The sequence below is a fragment of the Seriola dumerili genome, unplaced genomic scaffold (assembly GCF_002260705.1).
Source record: "Seriola dumerili isolate Sdu_G_001 unplaced genomic scaffold, Sdu_1.0 BDQW01000493.1, whole genome shotgun sequence".
In the NCBI taxonomy this organism is placed as follows: domain Eukaryota; kingdom Metazoa; phylum Chordata; class Actinopteri; order Carangiformes; family Carangidae; genus Seriola; species Seriola dumerili.
Window position 1 is genome coordinate 474,858 of NW_019174748.1, and position 16,445 is coordinate 491,302.

Here is a 16,445-nt window from a genome sequence, read left to right on the forward strand (position 1 = left end):
ACGTCTCTTTAAAACCAGCTCTGGTTCGGTTAACAGACTTTCAGTTTATGTCTCTTTTCTAAAAGGAGCAGCTGAATCTGTACATCACCAGGAAACAGTTGGTGTTAATCAGTGATGATCTTTAGACGAGCTTCTTGGTGGATCTTTGAACTGATGCTCAGAGCCAGGTTTACGTCTCTTTGTTGTGGTTTTGTGTCTCTAACAGGAGCCTCTGTGACAGTCACTGTGTTTATTAAAGTGACGTCATACACATCAGAGAAGAAATGTGTCACAGTGATCTCCATCATTCTGCTGCTGAGGTCTTCATCCTCTTCAGGTCCGACATGGTTTTACAGAACTGTGACATAGGTCCGTTCAGACACGAGATCCACATGGTTTATGATATTTTCTGTGATGGTGTTTTCAGAGGCTCAGGGACAGTTTCAGTGTTTCCTCTCCAGCTGTCAGGATGAATACATCACACTCTCCTCCTGCTGTTTCCTTCATTTCTCTGCAGCTTCACGTTTCCTCCTCCTCTCTGAACATGTTGAACTCAGCACTTTCTTATCAGCTCACACGCTAACATTCCCCTCCCTGCACCATGTGTGTGTTTCTGTGTGTGTGTGTGTGTGTTTCTCTCTCTCTCTCTCTCTCTCTCTCTCTCTCTCTCCGTTTGTGTGTGTATGTGTGTGTTCAGTTTAAACAGTGTTAAACACACAAACTTTTGACTCTTTGATACTTTAAAGGTCCTTTAAAGCGAACATGTTTTTTCCTGGTTCAGTCTGTTCTCTGGATCCTGTTGACCTGAATCCTGCTGCGTCCAGTTCACTTCATTTGTTCAGACCTGCACAGACTCTTTATGAAGACCAGGACAAATAAACAGTTTCAGGTGGATCCAGACAACCTGAGGTCTCACCTCTTTTCTATGAAACTCAAATAGTAGAAACCTAAAACCTGCTGCAGGGAGATGATCCAACAGATAATCAGAGATAATCCATCACAGCTTCCTCACAAACATTTAACACTGGTCTTAGTTAAGTTAGTTAAAAAGTGTAGAGATGAATCGTCACATTCAGCTGTTGTTGAAGTTCAGGTGCAGCTTTTCAACCAACAGCAGCAGCTGAGAGTTCAGTTACGTCTGTGTACATTGCAGTCTTGAGTTTCTTTGTAGCTGTTTTATCTCTTTGCGGTGGTTTTGCATCCCTCTCAGTAAGTCTCAGGTTCTGCCTGGTTCGTGGTTACAGGGTCTGTTGGTCATGTGACCTCTGACCTCAGAGCAGGAACAGTGTCTTTGTTCTCAGTGATTAGTCTCTGAGCCAGAAAATCTTTCTGAGAATTTCCCTCCCTCCTCTCCCCTGAGGTTTGGATCAGGAGGTGTGTGTGTGTGTGTGTGTGTGTGTGTGTGTGTGTGTGTGTGTGTATGTTGAACTTGGCAGTCTGTGTTGTAAGAACCAACTCCCACAAATGTTATTTTTCTCCCTATTCAGTCCTGAAGAATGAGTTCAGAGGTAAACTGGGTCCAAACTGAGTCTTGAGACACCATCACACTGATCCTAGACAGTCCTCCAGAACCACAAACAGAACCAGGACGCAATGATTCATATGACAGCTGTCTGACCTGATGCCTCTATGGTTATAGTTTAGTTAAGTTTAGACACAAGAATGTCCTGGTTAGTGAGAGATCCTGGTCTGGATCAACATAAAGAGCAACTTAACTCTATACTATACAATATACAACAATCTATAATAATCTATGTGCAGTCACTCAACATTCATTTGGATCAAGGATGAACTGATTAGATTTTGGTGGTCAAAGTGCAAAGGTCGAGGTCACTGTGACCTCACAAACAAGGATAAAATGAAGTGATGACATTTTATATCCAAAAGGTCTGAGGTCAACTTCACTGTGACGTTATAATGTTTCCTGCAACTCGGCTGGTTGGTGGAGGAAACAACTAGGAGGAGGTGATTCTACTTTAATGTCTGAAGTGTTTAAACTCAAACAGGATGTTAAACAACCTTCCAGACTGACAGAATTTTCTTTTTTTTTTTTTGTTGAGGCGCCTCAAACTTTAGGTGATGCACAGTTATTTTTACACTTGATGAAGCACAGTGAGTGAAAAATCCCTCCCAACATGTTTGAACTGACAGTGTCCTGATGTTGTCACACAAATAATCTGAGAACAAGAAGAGCCTCAGACTAGTGTCAGACAACACACAGAGAAAACTTCAGAGGAAAAAGTTCAAATTTATAGTAAATGATCCAGATCTGCACCTAGATCTAACAGGTATTACCCTGGTCCTGGTCCATGACCCTGCACAGATCGGTTCAGAACTTTTTAAAAAGGCCAACACAAGTGAAAACGCAAAGGTAAAAAGATGATGTCATGTATATTTCCATGCATCAGTTCACCAACATCAGAACCAGCTGGTTCGTTGTCTGGTCATGCGACCTCAGCACCTGTCTTTCATTCTGTATCAAGCTTCAGGATTTAAAGAAACTTTGATTACGGAGGTTGTGATTGGTTTTCAGTCAGTCACACACTCTGTTGACGAGGATGATGATGTCACTGCTTCCTCTCTGACGACAGCAGGACCAGTACAATTCACTGTCAGGTGAAGGCTGTTAACAGATCGAGGATCCTCTCTCTCCTCAGTGTCTGTGGTTTCTCTGACTCTGTGGCTGAGTCCCCTCCGTCATGTGCTGCAGCAGCTGTTAGTTCATCCAGGCACACCAAGTGGATTCAATTATTCAACTCAGACACATGTATTATTACAGAGCTGGCAGAGGAGGAGGAAGGATAAAAGTCTTCATCACCAGAAAACCTCTGCTCTGACTTTCATATTTTTTATCCCTGTGATGATAACGACGACATTGGACCACATCTGGTTACAGGTGTGATTCAGTTTTCTGATGTCTGACCATGTGATCCCCTTTCCCCCTCCTCTCTCTGCAGCCCCCTCCCTGATGTCTCACCGGTTCGTGACGGTGCGGCGCGGCAGCCCGGCGGCTCGCAGCGGGCAGATTCAGCCCGGAGACCAGCTGGAGGCAGTGGAGGCTCGGCCGGTCGGAGGTCTGCAGCACCGAGACCTGGCCCAGATCCTGAGGAGGGCCGGGAACACCCTGAGACTGAGCATCACACCCAGACACCGTACGACACAGACACACACACACGTCCCTGAACCAGCCTTCAGTTGTGGAGTATCATGACTTTTGACAACTACACCTGAAAACTACTGATCAATAACAATGAATAACTATTTTGATGGATGATATGATAAACTGAATCTCATGGAGTTTGAACAACGACATAACTTTCCTTCCATCTTTGTCTCAGATCAAACACAAACATGAGACGAGAGTCTGATGTTATTTCCAACTATAAAACACAAGTTTATACATTTACTCCTCTCCTCTCTCCTTGCCTCCTCTTTCCTTGTCTCCTCTCTCCTTGCCTCCTCTCCACCTCAGACTCCTCCGGTCTGTCAGAAGGAGCAGACCTGGACATTGATGGCCGACTGATGAAAGGATCCAGAGGGAGGTCAAAGGTCACTCTCACATTTATTTTATTATTTAATTAATTACCTCCAGTCTTACAGTACTGTAGTACCAGTACACAGTACAGTAGTAGTATCTGTAGTATCTGTAGTATCTGTAGTACCAGTGCTAGTCTTGTCCTCGGTCTCTGTCCTTCAGGATGAGTCCAGGTTCTACAGTGTGGATCTGGAACGAGGTCCTACAGGTTTCGGTTTCTCTCTGAGGGGGGGCAGTGAGTACAACATGGGACTGTATGTACTGGGACTGATGGAGGGGGGGCCGGCCCAACGCAGCAACAAGATACAGGTACATGTACACACGTACACACACACACATGCATACACGTCTCCTCTGTCTGAATCTTCCTTCAGATCCTTCTCTTCTGTGGAGTTTACTCTGAAGGAGCTGCAGAAGTCTTGCTGATGTTCCTCAGCAGCACTTCGATCTGTTTCCAACATTTCTTCACCACAGGTTTTTATATTTTTATTCTGACTGTATTTGTGGGGGTGTGGCCTTTCAGTCTTCTCCATGTCCCAGCTTTATCTTTGTCTGCTCACATGAATCTTTATAAAACGTGTGACCAGACAGAGGGTCGGTACAGAGACTGACTGGAAAAAAATTTGTGGATTATATTTTCCCCTCCGGTAGAGACCAGTAGGGACCTGATAGCAGGACTCAGACCTCCTTTATGATTTAATATCATCTGAAGTATTTATGAGTCTCAGGTTCTCGGATTCCGTCTTTGAGATTCTGAAGATCAAACATTCAACATCCCAGCTGGTTACACCACTCTGCTCTCTGAGCCTTAAATATTTCACTACTGACAGAGTGAAGTGATGTGTCATTAATACCTGAGGGTGCAGGAAGGAGATGAGGAACATTTCATCATGATTCAGTCCGCAGATGTTTTAACCACAGATAAAATGACACCTCCAGGCCACCGTACTCCATCAAATACAGACAGGACTCAAATAAGAACCAGGAGGCAGCACCAACACATTAGAAGTGACAGCTTGAAGTTGTTGTTTGTGGTGTTTAATGAAGGCTTACCTGTGTCGTCAGGTGTCTGATCAGCTGGTGGAGATCAATGGAGACAGCACAACAGGAATGACTCACAGTCAGGCTGTGGAGCAGATCAGAAGAGGAGGACATCGAATCCACCTCGTCCTCAAGAAGGGGAACGGATACGTACCCGACTATGGTGAGACCACACACACATCAGCTGACAGATGTCGATCAGGAGTGTGTCAGACTTCCTGCTGCTGCTCAGCTTCACCTTTAACCTCCTTCACCACAACAATGATCTCTACTTTACTCACAACAGCACAGAACTAGTCTGAGTTTAAAGGAAAGGTTCACGTCTTACAACAAGACAAATGATCCTGCTGTGATCTCTTCATAACACGACGATGAGGTTTTACAGTGTAAATAAGTATGAAGTAAACTCTCATTATCCTGACAAACGAGTTTGATTTATTGACAGAATTTTAATTTTTACTTAAGACACTGCTAATTTAAGTTTCTAAGACTTTAAATGACAGTTTTTTTTACAGTCCACTGATGAAGAATCACTTCCTGTGTCTGATGAACTCATGAATCAGCAAAATAAAAGATTTTAAGAATTTAAAAGAAAATCTTCAGATGAGAAATGAGGATGATGATGATTCAGGACTATATAAACCTCTATTCTTCTTCTAGTTTCTTTGGTCTCTGCTCTCACTGTCTGACTTTCTGTTTTGACTTTCTGTTTTGACTTCCTCCTTCCTTCCTCCTGTACTTCCTGCTGCCTTCATCCTTCTCCTGCTCCTCCTCCTCCTCCTCAGTGGAGCTGTCCAGCCTGTCTCTCTGTATGACCAACTCTAAACAGGGTGAACCCTGTTTCTACGTGATCGGACGCACTGAAAACTCGCGGTTGGTAACTCTCTGCTCTTCTTTTGTTTCCTTCACTCTCACTCTCATCCATCTTCATCCTTTTATTTTCATCCCTTCACCTTCATCCTTTCATCAGGTATTTTTAGCTGCACTCCACAGCACATTAGTTACATGCAGCATTATATAATAACATGTAACAAGTAGTTACATGTTCATTTCATTAGTAATATATATAATAATATAATTAGTTATTAGAAGTATGAAGATAATAAAACATAATTCTGGTTCCTGCTGGTTTCCATCACTCTCTCATTCACTGACCAGTCTGACAGTGACATTCAATTTTAACCTGGTGAAGCTGCAGACAGGACGTCCTGTGTCTATGACCCAGCTGGTCTCAGTCGCTCTGAACAGAGTCTCATTATCAGACTCAGATTAGAGTCTGTTGAAAACAGATCAAACCACAGAGAACAGTTCAGCATTGTTCTCTCCAGAGAGGCCTGGAGGGGCCTGGAGGGGCCTGGAGGGGCCATGAGAGGCCTGAAGGGGACTGGGGAGGCCTGGGGAGTCTCTGTCCACACACAGAGTCTGAGAGCAGGACGGGGATCAACGCTGCAGCCCCATCTGACTCCACACAGCACAAAATCAATATTAATCTGCCTCACAGTGAGCGCTGGCCTCAGGGTCCAGTGTTTAAAATTAAATGATCTCAGTGGAACATGTATTGTGAAAGTCTCCCTCAGACTGACAGAGGAGGAAGCTCAGGGAATCTGCTGAGAGCTGAACTCATGCAGGTTTTCTCACAGCACCACCTGGTGGACGTTAGAGGAACTGTTCTTTAATACTCTTTATTTCTGTTTGTCTCAGGCCCTGAGGAAGGAGCCCTCTCCCCTTCCCCCTCTTCACACACAGAGGAGCAAGATGTGGATACGATTACCATGACAACTGCCTCCCTCAGCCAGCAGAAGAGAGGAGGAGGTGGTACAGGAGGAGGAGAAGGAGGAGGAGAGAGGAGGAGGAGGAGAGAGGGAGAAACCAAACGAAGAACAGGAGGAGGAAGAGGAGGAGGAGGGTTAGGGCCTCCTGATCTGGACCTGGACCTTGTGGAGGAGGAGGCACGGGAGGAAGAGAGGAGGAGGGAAGAGGAGGAGGAGGAGAGGAGGAGGGAAGAGGAGGAGGAGGAGAGGAGGAGGGAAGAGGAGAGGAAGCGGCAAGAGGAAGAGGCAAAGGATGAGAGAAGAAGGAGGGAGGAAGAAGAGGAGAGGAGGAGGAGGAGAAGTCAGACTGTCAGACACAAGAAGCGGGATGACCAGAGGGAGCAGGGGAGGAGGAGCCGGAGCTTACCCAGGAACGGTGCTCAATCCTGGGACACGTCGCTGCCAGAGGAAGGGGTGGAGGAGTTCGGAGCGAGGGAGAGGAGGAGAAGTGAGACGAAGAGCAGGAGGAAGGAGAAAGAGGCCACCAGAAAGGAGGAGGATGAGAGAGAGGACAGAGACGACAGCGCCACCAGCCACGCAAAGCATTCTGGGAGCACCGGTGCAGCTCAGAGAGCAGTGTTTTCCTTCCTCATGCCGATGGACGATGATGACGACGAACGCCAGCACCAGTCCGACAGCGAATCAGCAGCCAGTTACTCAGAAGTCAGCCTATCAGCTGCCAGCATTGCCACGACGGGGTGGAGGGAGGAGTCTTTCTGGAGGAGAGGCGAGTCACCAGGGCGACAGGGGAACACCCCGGGCCCCTGGCTGAAGCCCAGCCCGCAGAGACTGACACAGGTTCTGATTGGCAGTCGGCTCGGTGGGCGGGAACTAGCAGCCGGGCTCTCTCTCTGATTGGCCAGCAGTGAGGACGATCTCTTTTTTCACTGAATTCTTTTTTCTTTTCTTTTCTTTTTTTTTTAATTGGCCACTTATAAGGGCTTTCTTTGATTGGCCTGCTGAGAGATAAAACCCCGCCTCTTCCTGCATCTTATTGGATGATAACAGGCAATTCTATTTCTGATTGAAAGATGAGACGCAAGAAGACAAGGACTTTTTTCTGATTGGCCGGGTGGGTTTTGAGGCCTCTGATTGGCCAGTGACATAACAGCTGCACACAGAGCCGCCAGTTTTACTGTCATTATACCCATCATCCCTCAGTGCGTCCTAAGACCTGTATCATGAGGTCAGTTCTCAGCTCTCTTTGGGATGAACTCAGACTGTGGTGTCATGAAGCTGGTACAGTTTTAACTGGGAGAAATCAGCATGGTAACTGGAGTTGATCGCCATAGTAACCGGGGTACATCAAATAGTAACTGGAGTAGATGAAATGCGGCCCGTCTCCAGACCAGATTAATTTGAGCAATCAGATTACTGGAGAAAGCTGAGTCATCATTCCTATTGGACAATGACAAAAGTACAAAGTTTTTAATAAAGTGATATGTCATAGAGAACAACAGATATTTTTATAGGTCAGTGGAATCTCTTTGAATCCCAAGATAATTATGTGAGATGAAAGAATCATTTTTCAGCTGTGATGAAGACCTCCACTCTTCATCAGCTTCATGACACCACTCATTATCAGGATCACTGAGTCCAGCCTCGGTGAGGTCTGGAGACCCAAAGAGAGCCAGACTGAGCTGATACAGGATCCTGGTGTACGTCACCTTCATCATCCTCATCTGCATCTTTCTAACTTTAAATCGTATGCAAACAACATGTGGACCTTCACCAGGATGAAGGCTCTGTTTGTGATTCTCTCTCTCTGTGTAATCTGAGCATGTGAATATCACTGGAATGATTTTTTATTTTTATAAAGCTGAACATGTAAAGGCTCAATGACACTATTATTATTATTATTACTACTATTATTACTATTATTAGAGATTAAATAGGACCAGAGATGATCTGATTTGCCTGCTTGCTTGTAAAAAAGAAAAAAAAAAACTTGATGTAACAGAGCCATACACACACACACACACACACACACACACACGTCACATCCAGCTGTGGTCCTGTTGGCTTTCAATAAACATAAACATTGCCATGGCAACACGGTCATCAGGATGGATGACCCGTTTCTATAGCAACAGCCACGGTGGAGCAGGACCTTGTGGCCAACATGGCAGACGACCTGCAGCTCTGGATCATAACAAGTGCCTCATTTTATTTTCAGCCTTCGTCCTGCAAACTGAGACCGAGGCTGCAGAGACACCACCACACACCACCACCTGTCTGTCCCCCACCTGTCCCCCACCCCACCCCTCCATGTCCCCTCTGAGCTGAGCCCAGTTTGTGCCTCATTGTTTTTCTCTGAGTTGAAGATCGGTTCTCGTCTCAGAGTCAGAGACGAAACAAACAGCATCAATAAAACCAAAACAAGCCTCATGTCATCTGGACATGTCTCCATCTCGTCTCTGTTGTGTTTCACATTAAGGCTGAAACTAACGACTCTAATCACCCATGAATCTGCCAATTATTCTCTCAACTGATTTATTTTTTAATGAAGTAAATCTTTATTTATAAAACAGCTAACGATTATTTTCATTATGGATTCATCTGCAGATTGTCTGAGCGGAGATGAATTAGTCAATTAACTGATTCATTGATTGACAGAAAAATTAATCAGCAGCTATTTTGATAATTGATTCAGTCATTTTAGCCATTTTTAAATGCAGAAATTCTCTTGTTGCAGCTTCTGAACAGTGAGGATCTGATGTTTTGCAGTAGATTTTGTCTGTTGGTCCAGACAAAACAAAAAAAGACAAGATGTGTGAAGATGAAACTTCACAGTTGTTTTTCTCAGTTTTCTACATTTTAATAGATTAATCAAGCAAATATTCAGCAGATTAATCAATAATAAAAGTAATCAATAGTTTTAGCGTCATATCTGAGACACGTGAGTTGCGGATTAGTCGTAAACCTCAGTGAAATGAACCTCATGTCGTCTGGACGGGTTTCAGATGAGTCTGTTCTTCAGCAGGTGACAGGTGTGCTGACAGACACTTTATGACTGAACATCGTCTCATCTGTTTCCTGAGCAGTGGTGGGACCTGGACCCAGATCTGGGTCTGCTTCCATTAAGAGAAGGAAAACTGATCATTTCTTCTTCTGCTGCTTCAGAAACGTCAGAGACACAATAACAAAGAAGAAGGAGTTTCCTGTTTGTACTAATGAAATGCATCGTTAAACATGAACTTCATGTTCATTAATAAATTTATACTCTTTCACTGTGAATTTCAGCCTCCAGAGATTTAACACACCTGATGCATGAAAAACTGACTCCAGACCAGCGTCACACAGTGAAACACTCTGATGTGTTGAGTGTGTTTGAAGTCGACACAGGTTTATGCAACATTTATAAACTAAATAATGGGTCAATAATTGAGATAATTATCAGTAATTAATTAATTTTTATTTATACGCAGAACAAACAGGTTTTAGTCTGTTTAGATGTTCAGACTTTTCTCCATCAGGAAGCGTCTGATTGGTCCAGATTCATCCTACAGCATGACGAGTCCAAACATAAAGAACTATCTCCAGAGACCAGGAGAACCAGGAGTCCTGCAGCAGATGGTCTGGCCCCCACAGAGTCCTGATCTCAGCATCATGGAGCCAGTCTGGATCACATGAAGAGACAGAGACCCTGAGACACAAGAAGTGAGGCAGGTTCTCCAAGATGCTGGAACAACTGTGAGCAGGTGTACTGAGGAGAACTGGAGCTAGTTTAAAGGCAAAGGGGGGGGGGTCACAGCAAATCCTGTTCTGATTCAGGTTTTTACTTTTTACTGCACTCTGGATGAAGTTTATCCAGAAATAAAAACTGAAAATCATATTCGTATTCATCAGATTTTTTAAGATATCGATATTAGTATTGATCTCAGAAATGCAGCATCTGTTTTCACTTATTTAGACTCGTCCCCCCTCAGAACCAGTTCTCATGTGGTATTTGTAAAAAGGCTTCAGCTGTCAATAATAATCAGCTGATAATATATCAGCTACTGATATGACATCACAGCTTGGTAACAGTCATGTGAAAGGTTCCTCGATGCAGATGCTACTAGACCAGGTAAAAGGTAACATGACTGAATGACAACAGTTTAGGTCTGTCAGCCAATGACGTGGAAGCATCAGTCACCACTGTTGTGATTCTGAGTGATTCATCATCATCATTATCATCATTATCATCCTCATCCTCATCATCATCATCATCATCATCATCATCCTCATCATCATCATTGTGGGAAACCTGCAGGCAGCAGCCCCTTATGTTTATCGAGTGCTGACATCAGCTGTTAATGATGCCATTAATTAATGTTATTTCTAACGTGATGAACAAAGAACATGACACTTGTTTGTTTGTGCGTCTGTACCAAAGATTGTTTATGAGTTAAAAGAAGCATCACTCCGTAACACCACCATACGGTCAAAGCAGAGTTTCTGTAGTTCAACAACTCAACAGAGTGAGACATCAGGAGTCACACACACAATAAAAATCCTGATGAAAAAACACATGATGAATTCATGTGTACAGAATACAGTTTTTAATCACATGGCTTGTAACTAACACACACACACACACACACACACACACACACTGTTGTCATGTCTTCACCTCCTCTCTGTGTCTGCCTACATTTCACACACCCACAGCTGTTAAACTACAACTCCCACAAACCCCTGTGCTGCCCCTTTAGCCCCACCCCTCAGCCTGCTCTCTCTTAGGGCATTGGATTTTGACTTCTATGCATTTTCTCAGACTCTGCTTGTGATCGATCCTCCGATCGGTTCTGATCAGCAGCTGATCAGAGGATCATGGATCCTGGACTCTGATTCTAACGAGGGTCTGATAAATCAGGTTCTGGTCCAAAGAGGCCCAGGAAGCACTGACGTCTGAACAGGATTTAACTCTGTTATCACTGGATCATGGAGGACCAACTCCAGGAGCCGGCTGACTGAAGCAGTCTGATGGGGTCTGATTCTCTGGCTCCAGTCTGAGCTGGACCAGAGTCAGTTCACCTCCCTGTAACCAACAAGTTAACGTTAATGTGGAGACACGTTTATTCACATGTGTGTTCGGCACAGAGCTGGAGTCAAGATGTGGTCTGACCGGAAGCAGGGGGGAAACCAGGGGCCAGATTCAACTCCTGGAACCTGGGGCTTTTGGGGTCTCTGGTGGCCTTGGGCCCAGCATCTCTAAATCTCACAGACTAACACGTCATATCTTGCTTGTTTTTATTAAATACAAAGAGAAATATAAAGTTCAGGTTCTTGTTTGAAGGAGAGTTTGTGCAGGAACTATTTCTTGCGCTAGCTGTTTCCCCCTGTGTCCAGTCTTTATGCTAGGCTAAGCTAACCACGTCCTGACTCCAGCTCTGTGCTGAACATACACATCAGACTGGTACCTGAACATCTTGCTCTCTGCAAGAAAGAGAATAAAAATATTTCCCGAAATGTTGAATGATTCTTTTAAGATGCTAACATTGGCTTCTGCTAGCTGTGAGTCTGTCACTTGGGTATGTCACAGTTAAAAACCTCCACTGCACTTTATTACCTTAAACTACAGCAGGTTATTAAAAATAATAGTTCACTATGAAGAACAACAGCAGGTCTGTTCAACTACAGGAAGTTTTATTCTGACAAACTGCTGCAGTTAGTGATGGACTGAGAGCAGATCTGTCTCCTGTGACAGAATGTCCCATCTTTGTCTAAACCAGTTTTACCGCTGCTGAGCTGTTTATGTTTATTTTAAATGGGGAATCTTCAGGTTTAAGTTCATTTGCTCTTCATTTAAACTGTAAAAAAAACTACAGTTGAAATAAAATCGAGTTTGTTCAGGATGAGAGGATAAAACTGTCAGACACCAAACAACAACACAGAGGAAAAAAGGAGTTGAGTGAAATAATACTCTACAACAAAATAAGATTTCACCATTTGAAACAGTATAAAGATGGAAAATCAACATGTGGCAGACAGTGTTGATGTTGCGGGCCACTACACATAAATCCGTGTTTGGGATACACTGATGTTATGATCAATCATCTGATGATGTCTGAGTCACATACCCATCCTCTTTACCAGATCCTGAACATGACTAAAACCAGAAGAAGTCGAGTTTTCATTTAAGACGTTTGGGGATGTTGGTGTCAACACAGAATAATATAAAAGTAACTGAGTTTTTATAAAGTCAGTGAACGCCTCACGGGCCCCAAAATGTCCAGAAACTTGTGTGTACAGCAACACATAACCAACACACAACCGATACACATTACACACATACACATGACCACTACATTGTCAGCCCATTCACACAATGATTACAGACCTCTTCATGTCATTTTTTCCTGTTGTCTGCAACAACGTCACGCCCACAGGTGTCAGGTGTCAGGTGTGTTGTTACTCACCTGTCTGAGCGTCAGTCCCTCCCTCACAGTCTCACTCAGTCTTTAAACTCCCGCGCTGCCTCGCGCTCCTTCAACACAATTGAATCCCTCTGATGTAGTGACACCCCTCAGGTTCAAGTGACACCGCGCTCACCTGTCTGCAGATTCAATCACCACCACCGACATTTTAACTCTACCCAGAATGCACCTGTACCCCCGCGCAAATACACCGTGGATGCGCTCGAGTTGTCTCACAGAGCGTGCCGTCCGAGCGGTGATTAAATCAGCCAGTAGTTCAGGTGTTTACTGACGTGAAGTTTTCAGGTATTTTATACTTTGAACCTCATGTCAGAGGGAAATCAATCAATAAACTTGACAGCTGCTGTTTCTGACGGTTAACAAGACAAGAAAACCATTAGTTAGTTCACACAAAATTAAACTTTTCTGATGATTATTTAAATAATTTATTTCATGGTTCATGGTTCTAATAATTTTGAGGTTTTGACTTTTGGTCGGACAAAACCAACATGAAGGTTTCAGTTTGAACTCTGGTAACTGTGATGGCATTTCTCACTGTTTTCTCACGATTTCTGAAATTTATGAAAAAGCTGTAAACAGAATAGTTACAATCAGCTCCAACAGTAAAATGTTTTTCACATATTAATGCATCAGTAATAATGATCTAATGATATAAACAACACTGACATTTTCCTGCATCCAGCTCTTTTACTTTTGATACATTTTCCTGATTAGCCTCTTGTATTTTTATTTATGTAACATATTGAAAAAACGAATTTTACTTGTAATGTATAATTTTTGTCACAAGTTAACAGTGATGGAAGACAGGTTGTCAGTGATACTGTACTCCATTTACCTCAGGCTTTCAGCAATAACAGACATCCACAGTCCATGTCACAACTCAGCACACAGCTCCACTGATAAGAAACAGGATTCAGATCCATTTCAAACAGTTTGTGGTCAGTTTGTGGAAACTGTATCAAATCTATAACATTAAAATGTGCTTCACACTAACCTCAGACACTCAGAGGAATCAGAGTAGAATACTAGTTTGAATCCCATCTTTTCCAATGCCTTGTCCGTCTGCCTCAGTGTAAAACGAGGAGGGCTTATATTACAAAAAGCTCAGAGAACAGCTTTAATTTTTTTTTCTTTCTCCTCCTCTTTCTGTTTGAAACTTTAATGATGTCGCATGTTGTTGGACTGTTAAAAAACCACAATCAGCTCCCATCAGACACAGAGGGAAAATAAAGACCGAAACTGTAGGAGGCCATTTTCACCAGGAAAAGAAAACATATGTAAAATGTTAGAAATGACAAAAATAAAAATACTCATGGTAAATAAAAGTTAAAACATACATAAATGATCTTATTACATCACAATTGTGATTTTCTGAGTAACACTATGTTACAATGATGATTTCAGCATCAGTTGTTTCAACTAGTGTTGACCAGGGTTTTGCTCACCAGGGACGGGTCCAGGGCTGCTGGACAAGAACCTCTGTGTGAAGTGACTGTTGACATTTCTGTTGTAGGAGGGTGGGGGTCCGTTGGTCAGAAGTTTAATTTTCTGATTTTGGATTAAAGTGATCAAAGGTTATGATATGAAGAATTTTAACACACTTAGGAAAACAGGATGAAGAGTGTGATGTCACACTGAGCTATGATTTCAGCTTTAACAACGAAGGAAATTAGAATCAGATCTAGATCTAAGTTTTAATTCAGAATTTAAGAATCTGGAGTTTGATGTCATTTCAAAAACACTTTGGTGTGAAAAGAATTTTTTACCAAAAATTTGACCTGTTTTTGTGTTTGTATGAAATATAAAGATTTGATCTTCTGATGTCAGGAAATGAATTAAAACAAATTTAAATATGTGACAGAGGGAAAAGGATTAAAGACTGAACTCAGTGTGACTCCCCCTGGAGGCAACACTGTGAACTGTTCACACTGAATATTAACGCGTTATCGAAGGTTCAGTCACCATGACAACTCTGCTGGAGACGAGCAGATATAGCTATTGTGTAGCTTTAACACAGATAAGCTGTCTGTCTGTGACATCATGGATCAGCTGTGATGTCACAGATCAGCTGATAGGCATTTCCCTGTACATACAGAGTGTAAACCTGCTGATGACACATGTACAACTTTATAAACTGTTTCTGATGTTTGAAGTAAACTCTGAGTATAAATGATCTGAGATGATCCATGAATTCAACTGAAGTTATTATCAGATATAAATAAAAGACTTTTACTGAACATGATGTTTTGTTTTTATTTAAACCTGAAGTTCAGCTTTAGTTGAACAGGACATCATGAAGTCAGTGTCATGCGTTGTGCAAAGTAAAGTACAACTTGTGTGTTAACAAACTCTTTATATCTAAAAACTAAAATATGTGGAACAGCAAAACGTGAAAAAGAAGATCAGTCAGAAACAGAACAGAGACTCAGACTCATCCTCGCTGTGCAACATGAGATACTGTTTTTAAATGAGCAGGTTCATTACACAGATGTCAAAGTAACATCTGCTCACTGAATCCAGTCACACACTGTATCTAAAAAGACAATGTTTCCATAAGGGTCAGATGCTCATCAGGTCAGGATGGAGACCACACCCACAATTATACAGACACCAACAGGCTGATAGGTGAGGTGAGAACAGGTGAGTTGAAGGGTCCAACCCCACATTGTCTGTTTGAGTCGCTGTATAGACATCACTTTATCACTGATGTTTTGAAAATGACTCGGGAAACATTTGGTCATTTGTGTTCGTTCACCATCACTTTTTACAGCGACTTCCTTCCTGCTTGGAATGGATTTAAAACTGGTTTGTGTTCATATATAAAAATGAACTAAAACCAGTTTGATGTGGTAGAATCTGGAGAACAAACAGGACAGTAAACAGGATCTGAACATGAAGGAGTAAACATGAGAAATCACCTGTTTGTAAATCAGCTCCTGATCCAACATGAGGTCGTTCACAGTCCCAGAGACAAGATGAAAACAGAGACATCAGGCTAAACTGAGGTGAACACATTCAGTAGAGCACAGCTGACAGCGGGCCACAGGTTGGCCATGTTGGAGGTTCACAACAACATGATGAGAAGGTCAGGTCATAGAACTCCTCACAGACGACGTTCAGACTGACAGGGAAACTTACCGAGGTAATGTGTGTGTGCAGCAGCTTTATTGGTTGTGGGTTTGTTTGTTTTTTCCTTGGTCATTAACTGCTCTGGTGACATCCTGTCAGGTGATTTCCTGTTTAAAATGGAGGCACTTTTTTTTAGCTAAGTAGAAAAACTTTTAATCTATAAGAAGCTGCATCAGAACTGTGCAACTCAGGAGTCCAGGTCAGAGGTCAGAGGCCATCCTCTCACTAAACCTTCATCTGCTTCATCCTCTTCCTCCTCCTCCCTCCTCCTCCAGCAGGCAGGGCAGGCAGGTGAGGAAGGGCGGGGCCACCAGCAGGTGGCAGGTAGGTGATCGTACCTCCAGTTGACAGGTGGAGGATCGAACCATCGAGCCTCGACAGACGATCAGCCGCTCCAGCTCCAGCAACAGAGACACCACCTGACAGACAAAGTGCTGTTAGCATCTTTAGCATGTAGAGTTAATGTTGACAGCAGCTGGAGGCATCAATAAATCCACATTAACGTCTGTTTGATTTCACCCTTTCATA

The 16,445-nt window shown here is 43.1% G+C and overlaps 1 protein-coding gene across 1 annotated transcript in view; it reads left to right on the forward strand.

Annotated features, from left to right (window-relative positions):
* magix (MAGI family member, X-linked) overlaps positions 1-9,653 on the forward strand; it is a 38,870-nt gene extending 29,217 nt beyond the window's left edge. The window contains exons 18-23 of the mRNA XM_022763901.1: positions 2,937-3,131; positions 3,452-3,528; positions 3,677-3,823; positions 4,580-4,718; positions 6,257-6,396; positions 6,838-9,653. Of these exons, the coding sequence (XP_022619622.1) occupies positions 2,937-3,131; positions 3,452-3,528; positions 3,677-3,823; positions 4,580-4,718; positions 6,257-6,396; positions 6,838-7,221 (1,082 nt within the window). The 3' untranslated portion in view covers positions 7,222-9,653. The remainder of the gene's footprint in view (positions 1-2,936; positions 3,132-3,451; positions 3,529-3,676; positions 3,824-4,579; positions 4,719-6,256; positions 6,397-6,837) is intronic.
* Positions 9,654-16,445: the final 6,792 nt, after the last annotated feature.